The sequence below is a fragment of the Etheostoma cragini genome, chromosome 4 (assembly GCF_013103735.1).
Source record: "Etheostoma cragini isolate CJK2018 chromosome 4, CSU_Ecrag_1.0, whole genome shotgun sequence".
Classification (NCBI taxonomy): domain Eukaryota; kingdom Metazoa; phylum Chordata; class Actinopteri; order Perciformes; family Percidae; genus Etheostoma; species Etheostoma cragini.
This window is the reverse complement of record NC_048410.1, coordinates 9,009,194-9,026,352: the sequence shown is the minus strand read 5'-3', so window position 1 is coordinate 9,026,352 and position 17,159 is coordinate 9,009,194. Positions and strand designations below refer to the sequence as shown.

At 38.0% G+C, this 17,159-nt stretch overlaps 1 protein-coding gene across 1 annotated transcript in view; it reads right to left on the bottom strand.

The window, feature by feature from the left end:
* Positions 1 to 424: 424 nt before the first annotated feature.
* The window catches only part of dnai1.2 (dynein, axonemal, intermediate chain 1, paralog 2), a 20,337-nt gene continuing 3,602 nt past the window's right edge, over positions 425 to 17,159 (bottom strand). Inside the window, exons 10-20 of the mRNA XM_034870480.1 lie at positions 16,783 to 16,867; positions 16,540 to 16,657; positions 16,329 to 16,372; positions 15,900 to 16,147; positions 15,471 to 15,560; positions 15,193 to 15,280; positions 14,917 to 14,996; positions 13,047 to 13,195; positions 10,392 to 10,491; positions 7,114 to 7,299; positions 425 to 760 (exon numbers count right to left, since the gene is read on the bottom strand). Of these exons, the coding sequence (XP_034726371.1) occupies positions 659 to 760; positions 7,114 to 7,299; positions 10,392 to 10,491; positions 13,047 to 13,195; positions 14,917 to 14,996; positions 15,193 to 15,280; positions 15,471 to 15,560; positions 15,900 to 16,147; positions 16,329 to 16,372; positions 16,540 to 16,657; positions 16,783 to 16,867 (1,290 nt within the window). The 3' untranslated portion in view covers positions 425 to 658. The remainder of the gene's footprint in view (positions 761 to 7,113; positions 7,300 to 10,391; positions 10,492 to 13,046; positions 13,196 to 14,916; positions 14,997 to 15,192; positions 15,281 to 15,470; positions 15,561 to 15,899; positions 16,148 to 16,328; positions 16,373 to 16,539; positions 16,658 to 16,782; positions 16,868 to 17,159) is intronic.

Here is a 17,159-nt window from a genome sequence, read left to right as displayed (position 1 = left end):
GCTTTTTCCTGCATCCACTGTGTGTTTGTATGTGTGTGCGCGTCCGTTGCGGGGGGAAACTGAGCAACACCCCCGACCACTGCAGAGAGCAGACAGAATAGAAGCAGCTGCCACTTCAGGGACTTTATCGTGAAAAAGTTTTAAAGTGTACATTGATGTTAAAGTGTATACAGGTTGGCAGGATGGTCTGAATCGTTTTGCACGCTCGTTCGCTGTACGTTTTGTTGGTAAATGTGAGATGTTCGAGTCCCCAATCTAAGTAATTATATGGGAAACATTTTTGGCTATTTCCTTAGGATGCCATAACATGAATAAAGATTTAATGAACGTAACATGAGTAAAACTCATAAATAGATGAACTCGTCCGTTAAGAGATGCATTTTAATTGGTAAAGGTGGTTGACAACAACTCCCATTTTCCCACGCAACTTGGAAAACATAAAAAGTCCATGTTCATGGTTATGTAAAGAGAAAATTACATATGACATGTTTAAGAGAGATCAGACGAAAACAGTTTTAATAAACATATACATAGCTTTCTTGTTATGTTGATGCTGTTTATTGTTGCAAACATTGAGTAGAAGGGAATTTGTTTTCTTTCATTAAAGAGAATAAAAGATTGGACCATGTTGCCCTGTTGGGGAGACTCGGTGGCTGCATTAATTTGGGCTTTGTTCTGGTTCCCTTAGCAGACTTAGGAGCTTCTCCATCTTGGCTACTTCCACTTCTGGACCTTTAGGCTGCTCCTGACCTTTCTTGTACTACACACACACATACACACGCACATACACACGCACACGCACGCACACACACACACACACACACACACACACACACACACAAAATTATCTTATGCTTACCAAGCAATTAGGAAGACCACAGCCCCAGCAGGCACTCAGTTAAACAGAGAAGAACACAACCCAATCAGACAGAAATCGAAATAGATGTAAGGTCAATAGCAGCAGAGTGGTTATATTACTGCATTTTATAATAATTTTGTTCCGCCATACTGTGAAATGTTTTGAAATGAAATTAAAAGATGTAAATACTGCCTAAAGCTGCAAAACGCAAATTTGTTTGTGGTGTGTTATTATTATTGACACATTAAATACTCCTGCGTGTAGAGGAGAGTTTTATCATATGGCTTAATATTTTTCCTGTTCCGCTGCAGGAGGTCATCTTAACTCTGTTAAAGTATGTTTACCGGGCATATCATTATTAAGGCTCATTTACTATTGTAACAGGATTTTTCCAAACTCAATTGGACTTTGATTAAAGAAGCCTGAAGTTAGAAAAAGCTTCACTTGACTTTAGTCAGGAAATGAAACATGCAGTTAAGAGATAACATGCATAAAAACTTATAGCACTGAACTAATGCAAATGTAGACATTTATATAATGATAGTAGAACTTGCAGAATATACTGTACACATATGATGGACATTTCCTATTTTCATAAACACAGAGGTGATTCGTATTTCATATAAACGAAAACTCTACAAAACGCTACTTCTGAATATATTTGACTGTCCTGGTCTTACCAAGACAGCCAACAAACTGCTTAAATATAAAAAAGGAAGCAGCACAGTTGATAATACAGACTTCTGGAAGGATGCATCAAGGTGCTTTCTATGTCCTTAAACCTTTCTTTTTGCATGGCAGATTGTGACTTTGTTAGAACAGGAAAGGCACAGGTGTAACCAATAACAATGATGAGGGCTCGTTAAATTCAAGTGTCCCAGTAAGCCATGCTTGTGAGCCAGCATGCACAATACCAAGACCACGGAACTACAACTTCTGAATGGAACGCAGTGATCATTAGGGTTATTTCCTACAATAACATTTGCTTCCTAGGTAATCTGGTTGACAATGAACTCTCCTGGAGAGAACAGGTTTATTTTCAAAATATATCACTGTCTAAGTAGACTTCGCTTGCTATCTAACCTGCCTGAGTCAATGTAAGTGGGAGGATTTAAGCCAAATGACATGCAGCTGAGTCAAATCAGACTAAATCCAGGAAAACAACTGCACCCTCTTCAATTTTACTTAAAGTTTATGCTAACCTTAATGTCAGTCTTTTCACACTTTTTTCCCCCCCAAAATCCATGCTATACAATCTTGTTATGGTTAAGTCATTTTGAGATGCTTGTCTTCCACCATACAAAGTTTGGGCTGCCTGTCTCTCTCTAACCTGAATAATACTTTTCATTATATTAATGTCCACATATTGCTTCCAATATGATGTGATTTTTAGGCTGTAAAACTGAAGGAACAGAAAACAGAATCTTTTTACAGGTTTTGGTTTTGGGACACATTCTTGATATATACAAGGTTTGATCAAAGTCTGAGACAGTAACAACAAACTGTAATTCCATTAAACTGTAATTGTGAACCCTCTTTGGCAAAAATAACGACATTCAAGACCACTTCGTTATCCACTACACTTTCAATAATCACGCTAATCACCAGGAAATTGCTTTGTTTTATTTCTCAGTCGTAGGCCATGAATCTGTCTACCTGCGTACTTCAAAACAACAGGTTACTTTGATTTAGGCTTAAAAACATAACTACATTGTGCCCTATTACCTTCTGCTAACAACCTTGTGAATTGTTTTCGTTGTGGCCTATAGGCTATATTGTGTCACTTGCACCCGGATATCAGAAAATCAGTTTTGAAGTCTGTGTAAGATGAAATGTAACCGTTGTTTTCAACACTCGTCTTAAGAGTGCCCCGACCGATTCAGAACAAGCTCCGTGTGCTTACCTCATTGCAAGATAAATGAGGTTGGAAGACGGTGTGTGGAAATATTTGCTAACGTGGTAAGGCTTAATGTAATAAAATGAAAAGCTGGTTTCTGTATTGGTCAAACATTTTTCTCCACTTGTCTTCTGTTGTAAACATGGCGTTGTATAACTTTGGAAATGTGGATGTAGGCATTTGAGCCATGCCAAAAAAAAGTTTGCTTATTTTCATAAATCCAAGGAACTTATTGTAGCTGTTTGAGAGCCTCGAGATCATTCGTTTCCAGCCCTGGGTAACCAATTGTTTTAGACCCATTGTTTCAGAATCCGTGTGCTGCCTGGTAGAATTTATGACAAAGCCTTGCACACGGATAGCGCAGAGGTCTAAGATTTAGTTATCTTTTTATGCCTAAATCAAGGTAACCAGTTGTTTTGGAGTACTTAGATAAACAACACAACATCAAAATTCCAACATCCGTATGAACCCTGAAAATACCAGTATGTCTTATAAAAATATTCCAGTTTTAAGTGGCCCATAATGCAATAAACAAGAAATACACAGCAAAAAAAACAGGATGGTGGTTGGTGCTATGATTTAGACAACAAAAAACAATATTTTGCTTTAATTTGGTGTTTGTTTGTGCAGCTTTTACTAGTAAAGTCAATTGAATTATTGTATACCAACTATTAGTCACCTCAACACTCTGCGGAGGAGGTTCGGCTAGTCCACACCGCATTCCGGGATGGGAGAAAAACATGCTCTGGTTTAATGGTATTTCTTTAAACTAATCACAATTGTCATGGGGGTGCTAAGCTCCACATTGAGCCGCTGCGAAAAAGCCTCTGGAAGGAACTTGTTTTGGTGGAACGTGTATGTTCAAAAGTAGTCGTGCGAGAGAAAACTCTGATAGGACAAATAGTCTAGCTAGCTGTCTCAATTTACTATGCAGAGATCTCAGTAGCCGTTAACCACAGTCCTCATAAATTCACCTGACTTCAAAATTCCAACACAGAGAAAACGAAAGGTAACGGACATCAGCAAAAAGACATGCATCAGGCGGAATTTCCTGCGGCACCGGAGCAATCCCGGAAGTGAAACATTGAGGATGTAGACTAACTAATAAACATTAGTAGACAATGTATTTTTTTATTGCACAGTATAAGTATGGAATTGTGACAAAGTGACACACCGAAATGTGACTGGCCCCTCAAAACAGTTAAACAAATGAGGGGTGACCTGCTATCTCCTCCTTTGAAGCTTTGAAAATGTATATTTTGGTGTAGCTGTTTCGAAGTTTGAAATGGATACAGCAGGGGGGCTGATCCAGACAGACAGCTGTGTTTCCTAAACTCAAATCTTGAAGCAACATAATATCTCTGCCATGATGAATGGTTCAATAAAGCTTCCTTCACAGTGGAGAGAAAGGTGGGGGGCATTTGAGGTGGGCTGGACACAAACCTGCACCTCAAATGAATAACGTAATAATTCATAATTTATTAATTGACAAATAATGTAATGTACAAAAATGCATCATCTCTGAATATGTTGACGTGTGTTCTGATTCATTATATAAATTCCTTGCTGTTTGGCTTACCACAGCGGTTAAACACCAGACTTGTTTTGTCTGCATAAAGCAAATGCATACAGATAGGAAGCCCCACCTGTGTTTTAAGGCCCAGAATAGTGTCTGCTTATTTTCTAGCACTCAACATTAACGCAAATGTTAACGCATAATACTGCTTTTATATTATAACTGCCTTTTGTGATATGTGGGCAACAAAGAATGAGGCCACTAAAAAAAGAACAGATGAGATGAACACATCCAGTCTTCACACAGTTGAAAAGAACAGTGTTGTGTTGAACACAGACTGGGGTCATTTGATGCTAGTGGTCATGTAAAGATGATGAGCATTTGGAGTGTGTGTCTAAAGACACCACAAAACCACAGGTTTATTCAATTCTGTGTGTATAGCATAACAGCAGGCACACCTGACACTACCTCATTAGTAACTGTAGCCCTCAGGCTTACAACTGGGATAAAACTACTGAGTTCAGCACAACGGAGAGCATTTTAGAACATTTTAAAACATACTTTGGCAAGATACATCCTATTGTAGATTTCTGTTTTCTAAAACTCACAGTCAGAGTTCTAACATTTGCCCTCTCATTATGGAAGCTCAAAACAATTAATTAAAAACTATTTGAGGAGCACCATAAGACAACAAAGGTCAAGTGGACTGGTTTAGTGAGTAGGTCAGCCTTTCCAAATGTCCTTCAAATAGGTAAGTACAACACACTTGTATTATTACAGAATGGATTACCAGGCCAGTGTGCCAATGTTTTGGGTATATTAACGGGCCACCGTGCCCATTGTGTAAGTTTTAGTGGGCTGCTATGAGACATATAACTGATAATATTTGCTGTTGGTGTACGTGCCTGATGCTTTTTTCCCACACAGCGTTCCAAAATGCTTCGAGCACTGTCAGTGGTGCTGAACTGTGCAATTATTTACCAATTGTATGCTTTAGGGCTACAGTCTGAGGTCGCTAATGAGGTACCACTAGATGTGTGTGTGTGAGATGAGTGGTTGAATGAGAACCGTTTGTGTGTTGCACCCAGGCCCCGCATGGACCATGCTATGTATTATGCACAAAAACAAGTTACAAAAATAAATACGTATTACTCTAGTCATTAGAATTTCTTTTAGTTTACATGTACCCATGTGATCAACACAAAGGGATCTGGAGAGGCTGCAGAGCTGACTGTAAGTGGGCCCTGATTAAAGTGTTGTGACTCAGCGTGCTATTAGGTTTCCTCCTGTGTTTAAGTTAAGTCCAAATATATATAAATGTATATAGGATTTATATATGAATAAAAGCAAACATATAAATGGGAGCTAACCATCGATTGGGAATGGACTAAAGCAAAATTTTGATTTACTATATAACTAGAACTTAACTTTCTTTTCTTCAAGATTATTTTCCCCATTATGTCTTGGCAGTTATTGCCAGTTGGACAGCACGAGTGCCAGAGAATATAGGGATACAGAAAACGGTATGACTTGTGAAAAAGATCCATGCGGTTAACATGGGTACCCTTGTAGCCGGTCACAGTCATGTGATTGGCCATTTAAACCACTGGGCCACTAGTAATCATGAGTGGGGGACCCAAAATGCAGAGGCAGAAGCTAAGGATAGGTACAATGATTTAATGAAAAACAAAAAAATGCACTAAAATTATAAATGAAACACAAAAATAAAAAAAATCCAAGTAAATTCAGAAAACACAGGAAGACTAACAAAACAGCTATCCAGACAGAAGACAAACACAGCAACACTACAAGGATCTGTCAAGTGGAACATCAAGACTAAATAAAGAGGGTAACGAGGTAACAGGAGGCAGGTGAGGGCTGGGAAACAGGTGGAAGACATCAGACAATCACAAGGGTGGGAAAACTAAGGCAGGAAGTAAAACTACAAGACGGCACAGAAAACAAGATTATCATAATAAAATAGGAAACATAAATAGAACAGATAATACAGAACATATACAAGACACTCAAAAGAGACCACAAGACAGAAACTACAACAAGAGAGCGACCAAGGACTAAGACATGAAACAAAACATGAACAGGATGAAACCGAACATTTACAAAACAAGACCAAAAATAACACAATCACAAGACAAGACAGAAAACCAGGCTAAGAAATTAAGACAGGAAAACAGACTACCACAATAGGACCAAACACCCAACCCATAACAAGATTATTAGTAAAATTAGTAAAACATAAACATTTATTTTCTGTTTCTCCTTCTAGTGATCTTTTTGTGAAGCCTTATTTAATGGCATATAACACTCTTTTACTCTGTGGCTAATTGTTGACTGGCCTAAACCAGCATAGGACGAGAAACACTGTATTGGTGATTATTGATGCTTATAATGAGCTGCTGAGGGACAACGGTGTCCTTCATTCCATTGTTATTTGGTGAAAGAATGAATCATCTGCTCTGCTTTCATTGATGTGGTAGTTATAAATAACGCAAAAGGGCTAACGTACTGTACATTTAGATAATTTACAGATCAGAGGGCATCTAAGGTTACAGAACACATTAAAGTGCAATGGTAACAATGCAGAACCATAGTGCTGCTTTAAGTGACGGAAGATTTAATCCTTAATTTGCAATGTGGACAAGCTCCATTCGTATGTGCCAGTAGAGCCTCATTATAGAGACAAAGCAGCAAGCAGAGAAACATGAATTGGTAAAGCTGCATTCGAAAAGACAGGTTTTCCTTACCACTTAGGTAGGCTTAAAGGGGAGTGAATTAACTGTGTAATTGAAAGTCCCTCACTGGCAACTTGATAATTCTTACCTTGGGTTTCTTGCGGAGGTTAGGGGAGAGTTTGAGGCTGCTGACATAGCCTCGGTCATCGCCCACTATGACGATAGGATAGATGGGATTAAACTCAATGTGAGTCAGCTTGGTCTTCTTTTTGGCCACCACGGGCTGCTGGCAGATGGCCTCATATTTGTTGATGTTGAGGTCAAAGACATGAACCTGAAAAAGATAAGTGATCAAAAGAATGAATTTGTCATTTATGATATATATATATATATATATATGAGGTTGCCATTACCACTTACGGACTGAAGGTTTAAAAAGAAACCCTATAAAAACGGACACATTTTACTGACCACCGTATTTATTTATTATTATTTTATTATTATTTTATGCAGTGTGTCTTAAAATTTTGCCCCCAGAGTAAGTAAGTAAAGGCTAAATCTGTTGCAGCAGACTCCCTTTTACTATCAGGTGTTTGTGTTGTTACTGTGAGACTGGTAGAGCAGAAGCCTCTTAAAGAATGCATCTGACCATCTGGTCAATGAAGGGTGTTCCCTGTGATATAATGAGTGTGCACTTCTGTTTTTATTAGCGTATGTCTGTGTGTGTTGTCTGTGCTGGCAGCCCCAATACAAAATCCTAGGTATCGGTATCCAGAAGGAACCAGATCTCAGATATTTTTCTTTTAGCCTATAAGTGCATTTAGACAATCTGTCAGCGACAAATGATCCCACTACAAACACCGCCCACTCCTTTTACCAAAAAGATGACTGTGCCCGGGCTGCTGGGGTTCACACCGGCTATGTGTACCAGCACCACAAAAAGCATTGCAGTCATCACTTGCAACCAATTCTCATATGCTACCGGGGTATGACTTTCTGTAACCTTTATCATTAAAGCCTGTCTCTGCAGTGTTTTTGCTTTGGAAATATGAGCACTAATGTAATAAGTTATTCATGACTGATTGCACTACACACTGACTACATTTCTAATTCACACAACAACCTAGAGCAGGGACACATTTTACTCTGTTGAAATGATTGCCTAAAATGTATTAAACTTCTATTGTATTAGATATTGTAATTTAATTGATTGTAGTATATCAAAATAGTTCAATTGTTTAGGCTTTTTTTATTATTTAGGTTGATGTTGTTGAAGTATCAGATCTGAAATCCTAGCATGTGCAGATGCACGTATGCTAACTGATATACGAGGCAGTCCATGTGCAAAAGGTTAAGGCGGATCAGCCCAGAGCGCAAATATGGATTTGGAGACTAATCACTGGAGAGTAAGCTTGGACCTCTCATTATTTCATTCTGACAGTTTATTTCCTCAACAGTCAGCTCAGATGGAGATGCAAGGACAGAGAGAACGAGAGATATTTGTTTGCACTGCACAACTCAGTGTCATTCTTACACCTCTTGCCAGGCAAGTCATTATCCTAATGAACACATGTACAAATGCATGTACACACACACACACACACACACACACACACACACACACACACACACACAAACACACACACACACACACACACACACACACACACACACACACACACACACACACACAATTGTGTCTGTGACATTTTGTATTGTGGCAGCAGCAGGCCAGGTTTTCATCAACAGAAACGTCAAGGGGCGCACAGCTCATGCTGAGTCACTCAAGCTCTACCAGGAAACAACAAAATGTACTGCAAAGAAAATGCTATCTTGGGGAAGATTATGAAGATTAATCTCATGCTCTGCGGCCGCATCTGACAATATTCTGCCATTCTTCAAAATGTGACACAAACCAAATGTCGTTCAGCCCTGCCTTGGACTGAATGTACAACCATTACATAGTGGGTCCAGTTAATTCGACACATCTGTCAGTTTACAGATGACATTTACACTCATCTCAAAATTTGACATGACATTGAAGACTATATAGCTATATATAATCATTACCTCACGTCAACAAAGTCCAAGCTATTTTCACCAAAGTGCATCCTTAATATCCGACTGAAATGATAGTTCAGTTCGTAGTTTAGTACAGTTAGAAAAAAATGGACCTTGCATACTGACCTCAAATCCAATTTAATATTCTTGTCCTTCCTGCTGCTTAGATAGGATATTGTGTTTGTAAAATGTATGCCAACTGATGAGTTTTTAATGAGTTTTTTAATAGCTGTTGAAAACGTCTTTTGATCCATTTTCAGAGAATAAATTACAATACAGGACTGAAATTGAAACTATTTTATAAAGTCTGTGGATTTGATATGCTTTCTAGAAAAGTCAATTAGATTTTTTCCTGTGCTGTAGGATGTTTACAATTAAATAAACTGCTTGTTTTAGTCTGCCTTAAAAATCGGCTGTATGCATTGCCTGTTATTTATCTGAGTATGTATTGTGCCCATGGTGACTGAATTCTGGCATTGGAGAGGACGGGACACGCATACACACACACTATCACATAAGGTGTCTGTCAAAGTGCTTAGCTCTCATTTCCTTTTTGTCACTTTCACTCGGCTTTACTTGGCACACTGGACAGGAAGTGTGTCAGTCACACAGTACTCTGGACTTCATACCGTGGTGCAGATTGTGTGAAGACAACAGATGGGGACAGACTGCAGCCCTACTAAGAAAATATGTGGACATAAGCAACACGGCATCCACTGAAAATCCTTTTGGCTGGAATCATCAACCATGAAACCATGTTTGAACAAACTAATTTGCCTGATGCTATTCTGCATTAATCTAAGGCTTAGCTTTATGGATACAGTATGGGTTTAGTCATCTGTGTCTATAACTATATTATAAGGATACTAATTAATTGGTTGGCAGGTGGTAGATGGTGCAGCTGTTTGTGATTTCACATGTTCTGTCAGGTAAGTGTGACACTCTTGTTATCTTAAGTATACAGCAGATGTGTGGTGGTGATATAATCATAGCCTTCAGACAAAGCATCTTATTGGCCCTCATATAGGTCTGAGATTGGTTTTACAGTTAGCCTATGTCACATGGAGCCATAAAATAATCTTATATTTTCATGGTATTATACTGTATGTATTGATACGTTGATACAGATCATTAGTAATGTGTCTCTTCTTCTAATCCCAAGGAAAAACAACAACATGTATGATGAAGTCATTTTATATTGCATGTAGACATTCAAATCTGCTTTTTCAAATATGTAAGGTTCTTAATAAATAAAAGCATAAATCATGCACTATGGTGTTCTGAAGGCCACAACAGGTAAAAACTTCTTGCTAAAGTCAAGCTGTGGGCTAAAACAAATTGAAATTAAGACTGACTGTTACTTACTGTTCCATCTGTAGTGACAGCAGCGAATACAGTGGAGGAGTATGGAGACCAGGCAACATCACCAACAGCTGCATTCAGATCAAAGGTGAACATTGGAGTGCTGAAAAAACACAAAGACATCCTCGGTCAGACAGGAAATCTGTAACTTTTTATTATATTGTACAAACTCTTATGTGTCATGTTAAATGGTGCACTTTATTTTTATGGTCAAGGCAGTGATACATCTGTGATTTCTTCCAACAAGTTTCCAATGGTGAAAAAACATCTTTAGACAGATCTTTATTCTGTCCAGACAACGGGTGAATATCAAACAGAAAGTTACTGCACACTGTTTCCTCACATTATTAACTTGTGAAACACCACTGGAAGTAAGATGACACAATGCAATATTTCTAAGAATCCAGGCACATGCATGTCTTCTTCAGATATTAAGGAGGGACAGTGTGTGTAAGCAATAGAGACAGCATAAGCAAGATTTTTCTAATTCCATAGACTGCAAATTTGGTCGGACAGTAGGACAGACTTAAATGCATACATGAAAGCAATTTGCAATCACAGTCTGTAGGTAATTGATGTTTGATTTACTAAGGCAGAAACTAAATACACATCCAACACCAGAGATGGTCTTCTAGGCACATTCTGCAAGTGAATTAGAGCTCAAAGACCCTATTCAGTGGTAGAATATGTCTACCATCAGCAAGCCCGGAAAAATAAATCACAAATGTTGCAATGTTGAAATGGGTTATCAAGTTTGCATTTGAAAAACAACCTGAACTCTATAGCCACTCTTTATCACATTGTGGTAATCTATGACATTCATGCGTTTTGGAACTATTTCATTATAGCTTAAAAAAGCTTTAAAAAACATATCAGAATGAACAATCAATCACAATTGCACACTTTCCATTATTTGTCCTGGGCTCCCTTAATGTTTTTATGCAGGTTGACCCTCAGATGACAGACAGAATAACATGCACTCTGGCAGGTGAAGAATATGATTAAAATGAGGTGCAAACGTATTATAAATCTTTGCCCAGAGTCTTTCAAAAGAGGTATTTTACAGCAGAATGCATTCAATTATCCAAGAGTCAAAGCTATTAGGATAAGTTAAGTTTATCTCTAGTCTAATTGGAATTTATCAAGTTAACCCTTTTGTGTGATAAGACACTTGATGCTTTTCTATTTTCTATCTACTTGAAGTCTTTTCTATTACTACTTCAGCTCATTCAGGACTGACTAATGCCATGTGATAGTTTTATAGGATTGGCGTCAGCAGTCAAACAGAAATAGCAGTTTTCAGCGTAAAGCTTTGCCCCCTTCCTGAACATTGTGGCAAAGTTTGTGAAAAGTTTGATCAAGTCATACCCTCTCCTGGAAACAATATGTCTTGTATCTATGGAATGTCGATCACTTTTGAAAACCCTGTCTCTAACAATGGGAGGACAATTACTATCATTATTTAGTCAAGCTGCCTGTGCTGACAAGAAGTGGGAGGCACTGTGGGTTAGTCAAATAAGCAAGGGAAATTATGCCGGGTCCATAATGAGTATAAGAAGATAATAAAAAGACTAATATACTGTAATATACTGTTATTTTATGTAAGGATAATATGAATGGTGATTATATTGTCTCTTATTCACTGAACACATTAGTAATGTTGCTTACCAAAAAATATAAATACAGTTTAAAAGTTGCTATTCAGTCACCACAGCATTTCCTTCCCATGAGAAATACATGACATACTTATCTTCCATCTTCTTCCAGCCAGGTACCTTAACTTAAATAACATTATGCTGAAACTAAAATATAAATTATACTTTGCAGTCATTTGAACTGAAATAACAATCAAAGCTGCAGTTACTGGGAATCTAATTCCATAGAAATTGACAATTAGAAATGAACTTAAATACAATACCCAGCTGAGTAATTCTTTTTTCTATTGTATTTATTTTGCATTTCTTCTCCTTTTTCTCCAAATTTGACACAACCAATTCATCATGCACTTTAGTTCTTGTCACTGCTTAACGCCCACTGTCGGCTTACAGCCAGCCATTTGTCAAGTGACTTGGCTCAAGTCCAACACATATGGGGCTATAAGCTCCTTCTTTTCGTCCAAAGTTAAAGAGTTTCACAGAGACTGTACACTGAGTACGGTATTTCTCACCCTCCTCTTCAAATGCACCACAGCCAACCAGTAGGAGTCACTAGTGCAGCAACAAGCACATGATCCCCAACAGCTTACCACCAGACAACATTGCCAGCTGTGCTTGATGGGGACACCCAGTTTAGCCACAGTGTCAGTGATGGAACCCTAGTTGCTGTGATGGTGGGTGAGCACGATTACTCATAATAATAACAACACCATCTGAATGCCACAACATTTTTCCAAAATGTACTACAACTTAATTGCCATGGACATGGTGTATGTACATTTTGATATATGAAATAAAATAATGACCTAAATAACTACACAGGAATGAAAATGACAGTTCATATTAAAGGAAAACAAAACTTAATACTGTAGACACTTCTACTAAACCTAGATAAAATATAGACAACATAGAATCATTCCTATAGTTGTGATACAATATATAGTGTGCAGAGTGATGTCATATCTACAGTAGCTGCAAGTTTTCACTCTTCCGCTTTTCTTACTTGATGGCATGGTCCCAGATCTTGACGGTCCAGTCTGAACTGCAAGAGATAAAAACCTTTGGGTGGAAGTGGTTCCACTTTACAGCATCCACTGCCATGCTGTGGGCATCATATGTCTCTAGGAACTGGCTTGAGTAGGTCTTGGAGCACTAGGGAATAAAGGCAAAGTTTGCTTTGGACAAAGTTTTTATATAAACAAGGGCTGCACAATATGAGGATATCTAAAATTCTAATTGCAATTGTTTTGACTGATATTGCAATGATATTTTTTGCATTATTATTCTTATTTTCATTTGTTTTTAACCCTGTGCTTATTGTTGCGTCTGTAACTCTTGCAGAAAAGTAAGTTACTCAGTGTCCAAAACAACTTTGTCCTTATGGAGACTAATACAAGGTACTTTGACTTTTACTTGACTTTGAAAAATATATTTAAATTATCATAGTGTCATTTTGCAAGGATCTGTACCAAACAAATATTTTTTTTAGAATGCGACTAGGCCGGGACATGTAATATGGTTAGTAAAAATGTGAAAATCTGAGAAAAACGAGGCCTAACAAGACTGACTTGACAAAGGTCCCTCTAGTAGCACATAATACATCATCCAACTAGTTTCCCAAGTTGAGTAGTACTGTTCACAACTAGTAAACAGATGAAATATAAAAAAGTACATGATTTGAGTCCAATTAAAAAAAAAAAAAAGTTTTCTAAAGAAGTCTTAGGAAACTTGGATAGATTATTTTAGGAATGCTTTATGTATCTGGTCACATGCAATTTTTCACTGACAGCTGATGGATGAGTCTTGTTGTGACATTGATGATTAGAGAGGCCAGACATCTAATATACTTGAAAGTTTTAACCAAAAGAATAGAGAAGAGAGTAATCCAATCATCTGTGGTTCATAGTAGCACATAAACAAAAGCAGAGTTAAATTGCTGGGATAAATTAACTGGACAATCCAGGATTAAAAACAGCCACATAGCTTGTGGAGACAGCTGTTGCACTTCCAAGCACTGACAGCTTAATTGAAAAGATTCTTTATCTGTCCTCTCCTTTGGTTTCTGTGCCACTGAACCTTGAAGTGACAGGCAGAAAATATTTCTTCACAAATACTCGGTGCTTGTCTGCCCATATGTCTGCAAGGAGGGTTAGGTAAGTTAAGTGATTTCACAAAAATGCAGCCAAGCTGTAGCATGTATCTAAGCAATCACAGGTAGTAGACTAAAAAGGTTTCAAAAGGGTCTGATCACAATTAAGTCCAATGAGTAGGATAAATAGGAATCTCATTGCATTTCAGATTTTGTTATCTCAGGAATTTAAGGATAATTCTTGTCTGCTATAAGAAGATACTGAGAAAATGGTTTTACTGAAGACACAAGAAGGAATAGACACTTATGGGTGTCTGGATTGAATACTGTTATACACCATGGTGCACACCATTAAATATGGTTATTTTGTCTTTTTAAATTTCACCTAATGCAATGGTAAAGCTCTTTTATATGATGTGTGCGCTCTTGCATGCTACCTTAAGGTGCAGCCATCTCACTACCGAACATTGTATTCTCTTTATGAACATGTGAGATAGACTTCCCTCAAGCATTAGTTTTATGAATATACATCAGCCAATGTCAATGATGTGTGTATTAGTCAGTGAGCTGTTTTAACAATATTGTGTTATTAAATCAATAAAATTAGACTTTTATCAGTGTCTTCCTTCCTATCCAATGGTAAAAAGAAAAAAATAGGCCAGCCAAAAACTCAAAACAAATCATCTGTCTGATGTGAACAGAGAGAACCCCAGCGTAAGGAGCCATGCTTATTGCAATTTTAGGAGAGACCTAGGAGGAGTGATTTTAGGAATGTCATCCATACCTTGTGTATTTTCCCTTCCTCGGTGCCAACTAAGAAGAGATAGTCGATCTGTTTGTGAAAGTCAAACGATGTACCACAGGCTGTGGATAAGCACTTAAATTAGACACGCACTGTTACAGACAGCCTGATGTACCAGACTGATTCAAATCTAGTCTGATATCAGGTAATATTTAAAGTGTAGTACTTTGCATGAGTAATAACAGTTACATTTCTTTAGTAATTTCATAAATTCTGTGTGCATGCACAAGACTGCATGCAGAGTAATGGAGACCTTACTGATGCCAGGTTGCTCTGCACCCTCTGGCCCATCAGAGACAGCACCATTTAATGACAGTCTGATAACGTCGGTAAAGACCAGCTCATTCTGCAATCAAACACAGTGTGATGCAGTAATAGATATACTGTGTAGACATGCAAAATATAGACATACAGAAAAACAAAGATAATATGAAAAGAGAAAAAAATACCTTTAATACTACCATATATTATAGTATGGTTTATAGTACAAGTTACAGAGATAGTATATGTAACTAGAAAAAAATTCCTTGGCTAACCTTGACGAGTGTCCAGGACACAACTCGGCCATCAGATGACACAGAATAGAAATTGTGGTTATTGTCCATGTCATCATTCTGCCAGCGCACCTGAATAAAAAAAGAAAATGAATAAATCTACAGAAAAAAAGTGAAAAAGGTTCATGTGCATGATCAAAATACTATTTGACAAAGAAGATATATTTATGTGACACCATCACACACAATTCTCTGTTAGGTTAGGGTATCATACCTCAGGATTGCTGCATGCTTGGTACTAGAGAGTAAATAAGTAAACTTCCAGTTCCAACTAACTTGTTTGGTATAGCTCTTAAAATGGCAAAATGTACAAGTAAACGCATAAATGAAGTATTAGTGCAAGGGTAGAGTGGCTGGAACTAGACACACACCCTGAATTCTCAACGCCTCTACCTTGTCCCCTCCTCTCACCTGCCACACGGGGTCTGTGTGCTTGCCAGTCTTTGCTGTACTCTTGTAGAGAGGTTCCAGTCCCTCCTCTTTCAAGTTGTAGACAGCCACACAGCCGTTATAGAAGCCTACTGCCACCAGGTAGGAATGTTGCTCATGGATGTCGAGGCATAGGATGCCAGAATCTGTGGGGTAAATGAACTCTGGGAAGGCAGAATTCTTCAATGAGTAGTAGACAAGCATGCCACGCCCCTGCTTAGTGAAGTCGTCTGCCCGGCAGAGGGATCGAGGAGAGGGGATGGAAGGAAAAATCAGGTCAAAAAACAAATATGCCTCATTAAAAAGGTAACAATTAAATATTTGATTAAATTTAGGTAGAATTAAAACAGTCTAAAAAATGTTAACATAACTGAATGCTCATAAATCCTCATTTTTGTCCTGTGTGCTTACATGATCCCATTCCCACAGCAAAAAGGTCCTGATATTTTTTGTTCCTGTTGAGGACAAGTACATCAATCAGTAATCTGCCCTTCATGTAACAGCAGAAAGGATATACAAATATTGGAATACAAACACTGATAAATGAGGTATACCATCAAGGACATCTTTAAAACAACAGATAGTGGGGCAGTTAAGCTGCATGGTTCATGAGCAAACCTACCAGCAGAGGGCAGTGACAGACAGTCTTTTAGCTTTGTCATATTGAAACTTCCACAAAGGGAGAAGTGTGCCCTCCTGGTCCCTGAACTCATCAGACGCATCCTCAAAGTATTTGAAATCTAAAAGAGCATAAAATGAGGGCAGGGAGAAGTAAGGAAGAGAAGTGAATATACCAACTTGAAGATCAAATGGGATTGTAGTTTATTATTGAGTCACTTGACATAGTTACTAGAACATTCAGTACCTTGTGCTATGTCATCGAAGGTATTCTGATTGACCATTCGTTCAAAGATCTTGGATGCCTTTCCCACTTTGGAGATGTCATCATTCTGCAACAGAAACAAGACAACATTTCAGGTAAACTTTAAACACTGCTATATCTTAATTTATCTGCGTTATTAAATTATCATAGACCAACATGAGAACATTAGCATGATGGTACAGCTTTATCATGAGTCCCAGGAAGTCATATTGTTAACTTTGAAGATACAACACCCTGTTTTGATGGCGATTAACAATGTGTTGTAAGGCATTGTATGTAATGTGTTATGGTTTGGGGTTTTTGTTGGGGGTATTGTTCCTGTTTGGCCTTCCCTGTGTTTTTGTCCCGGTTTTCCCGCT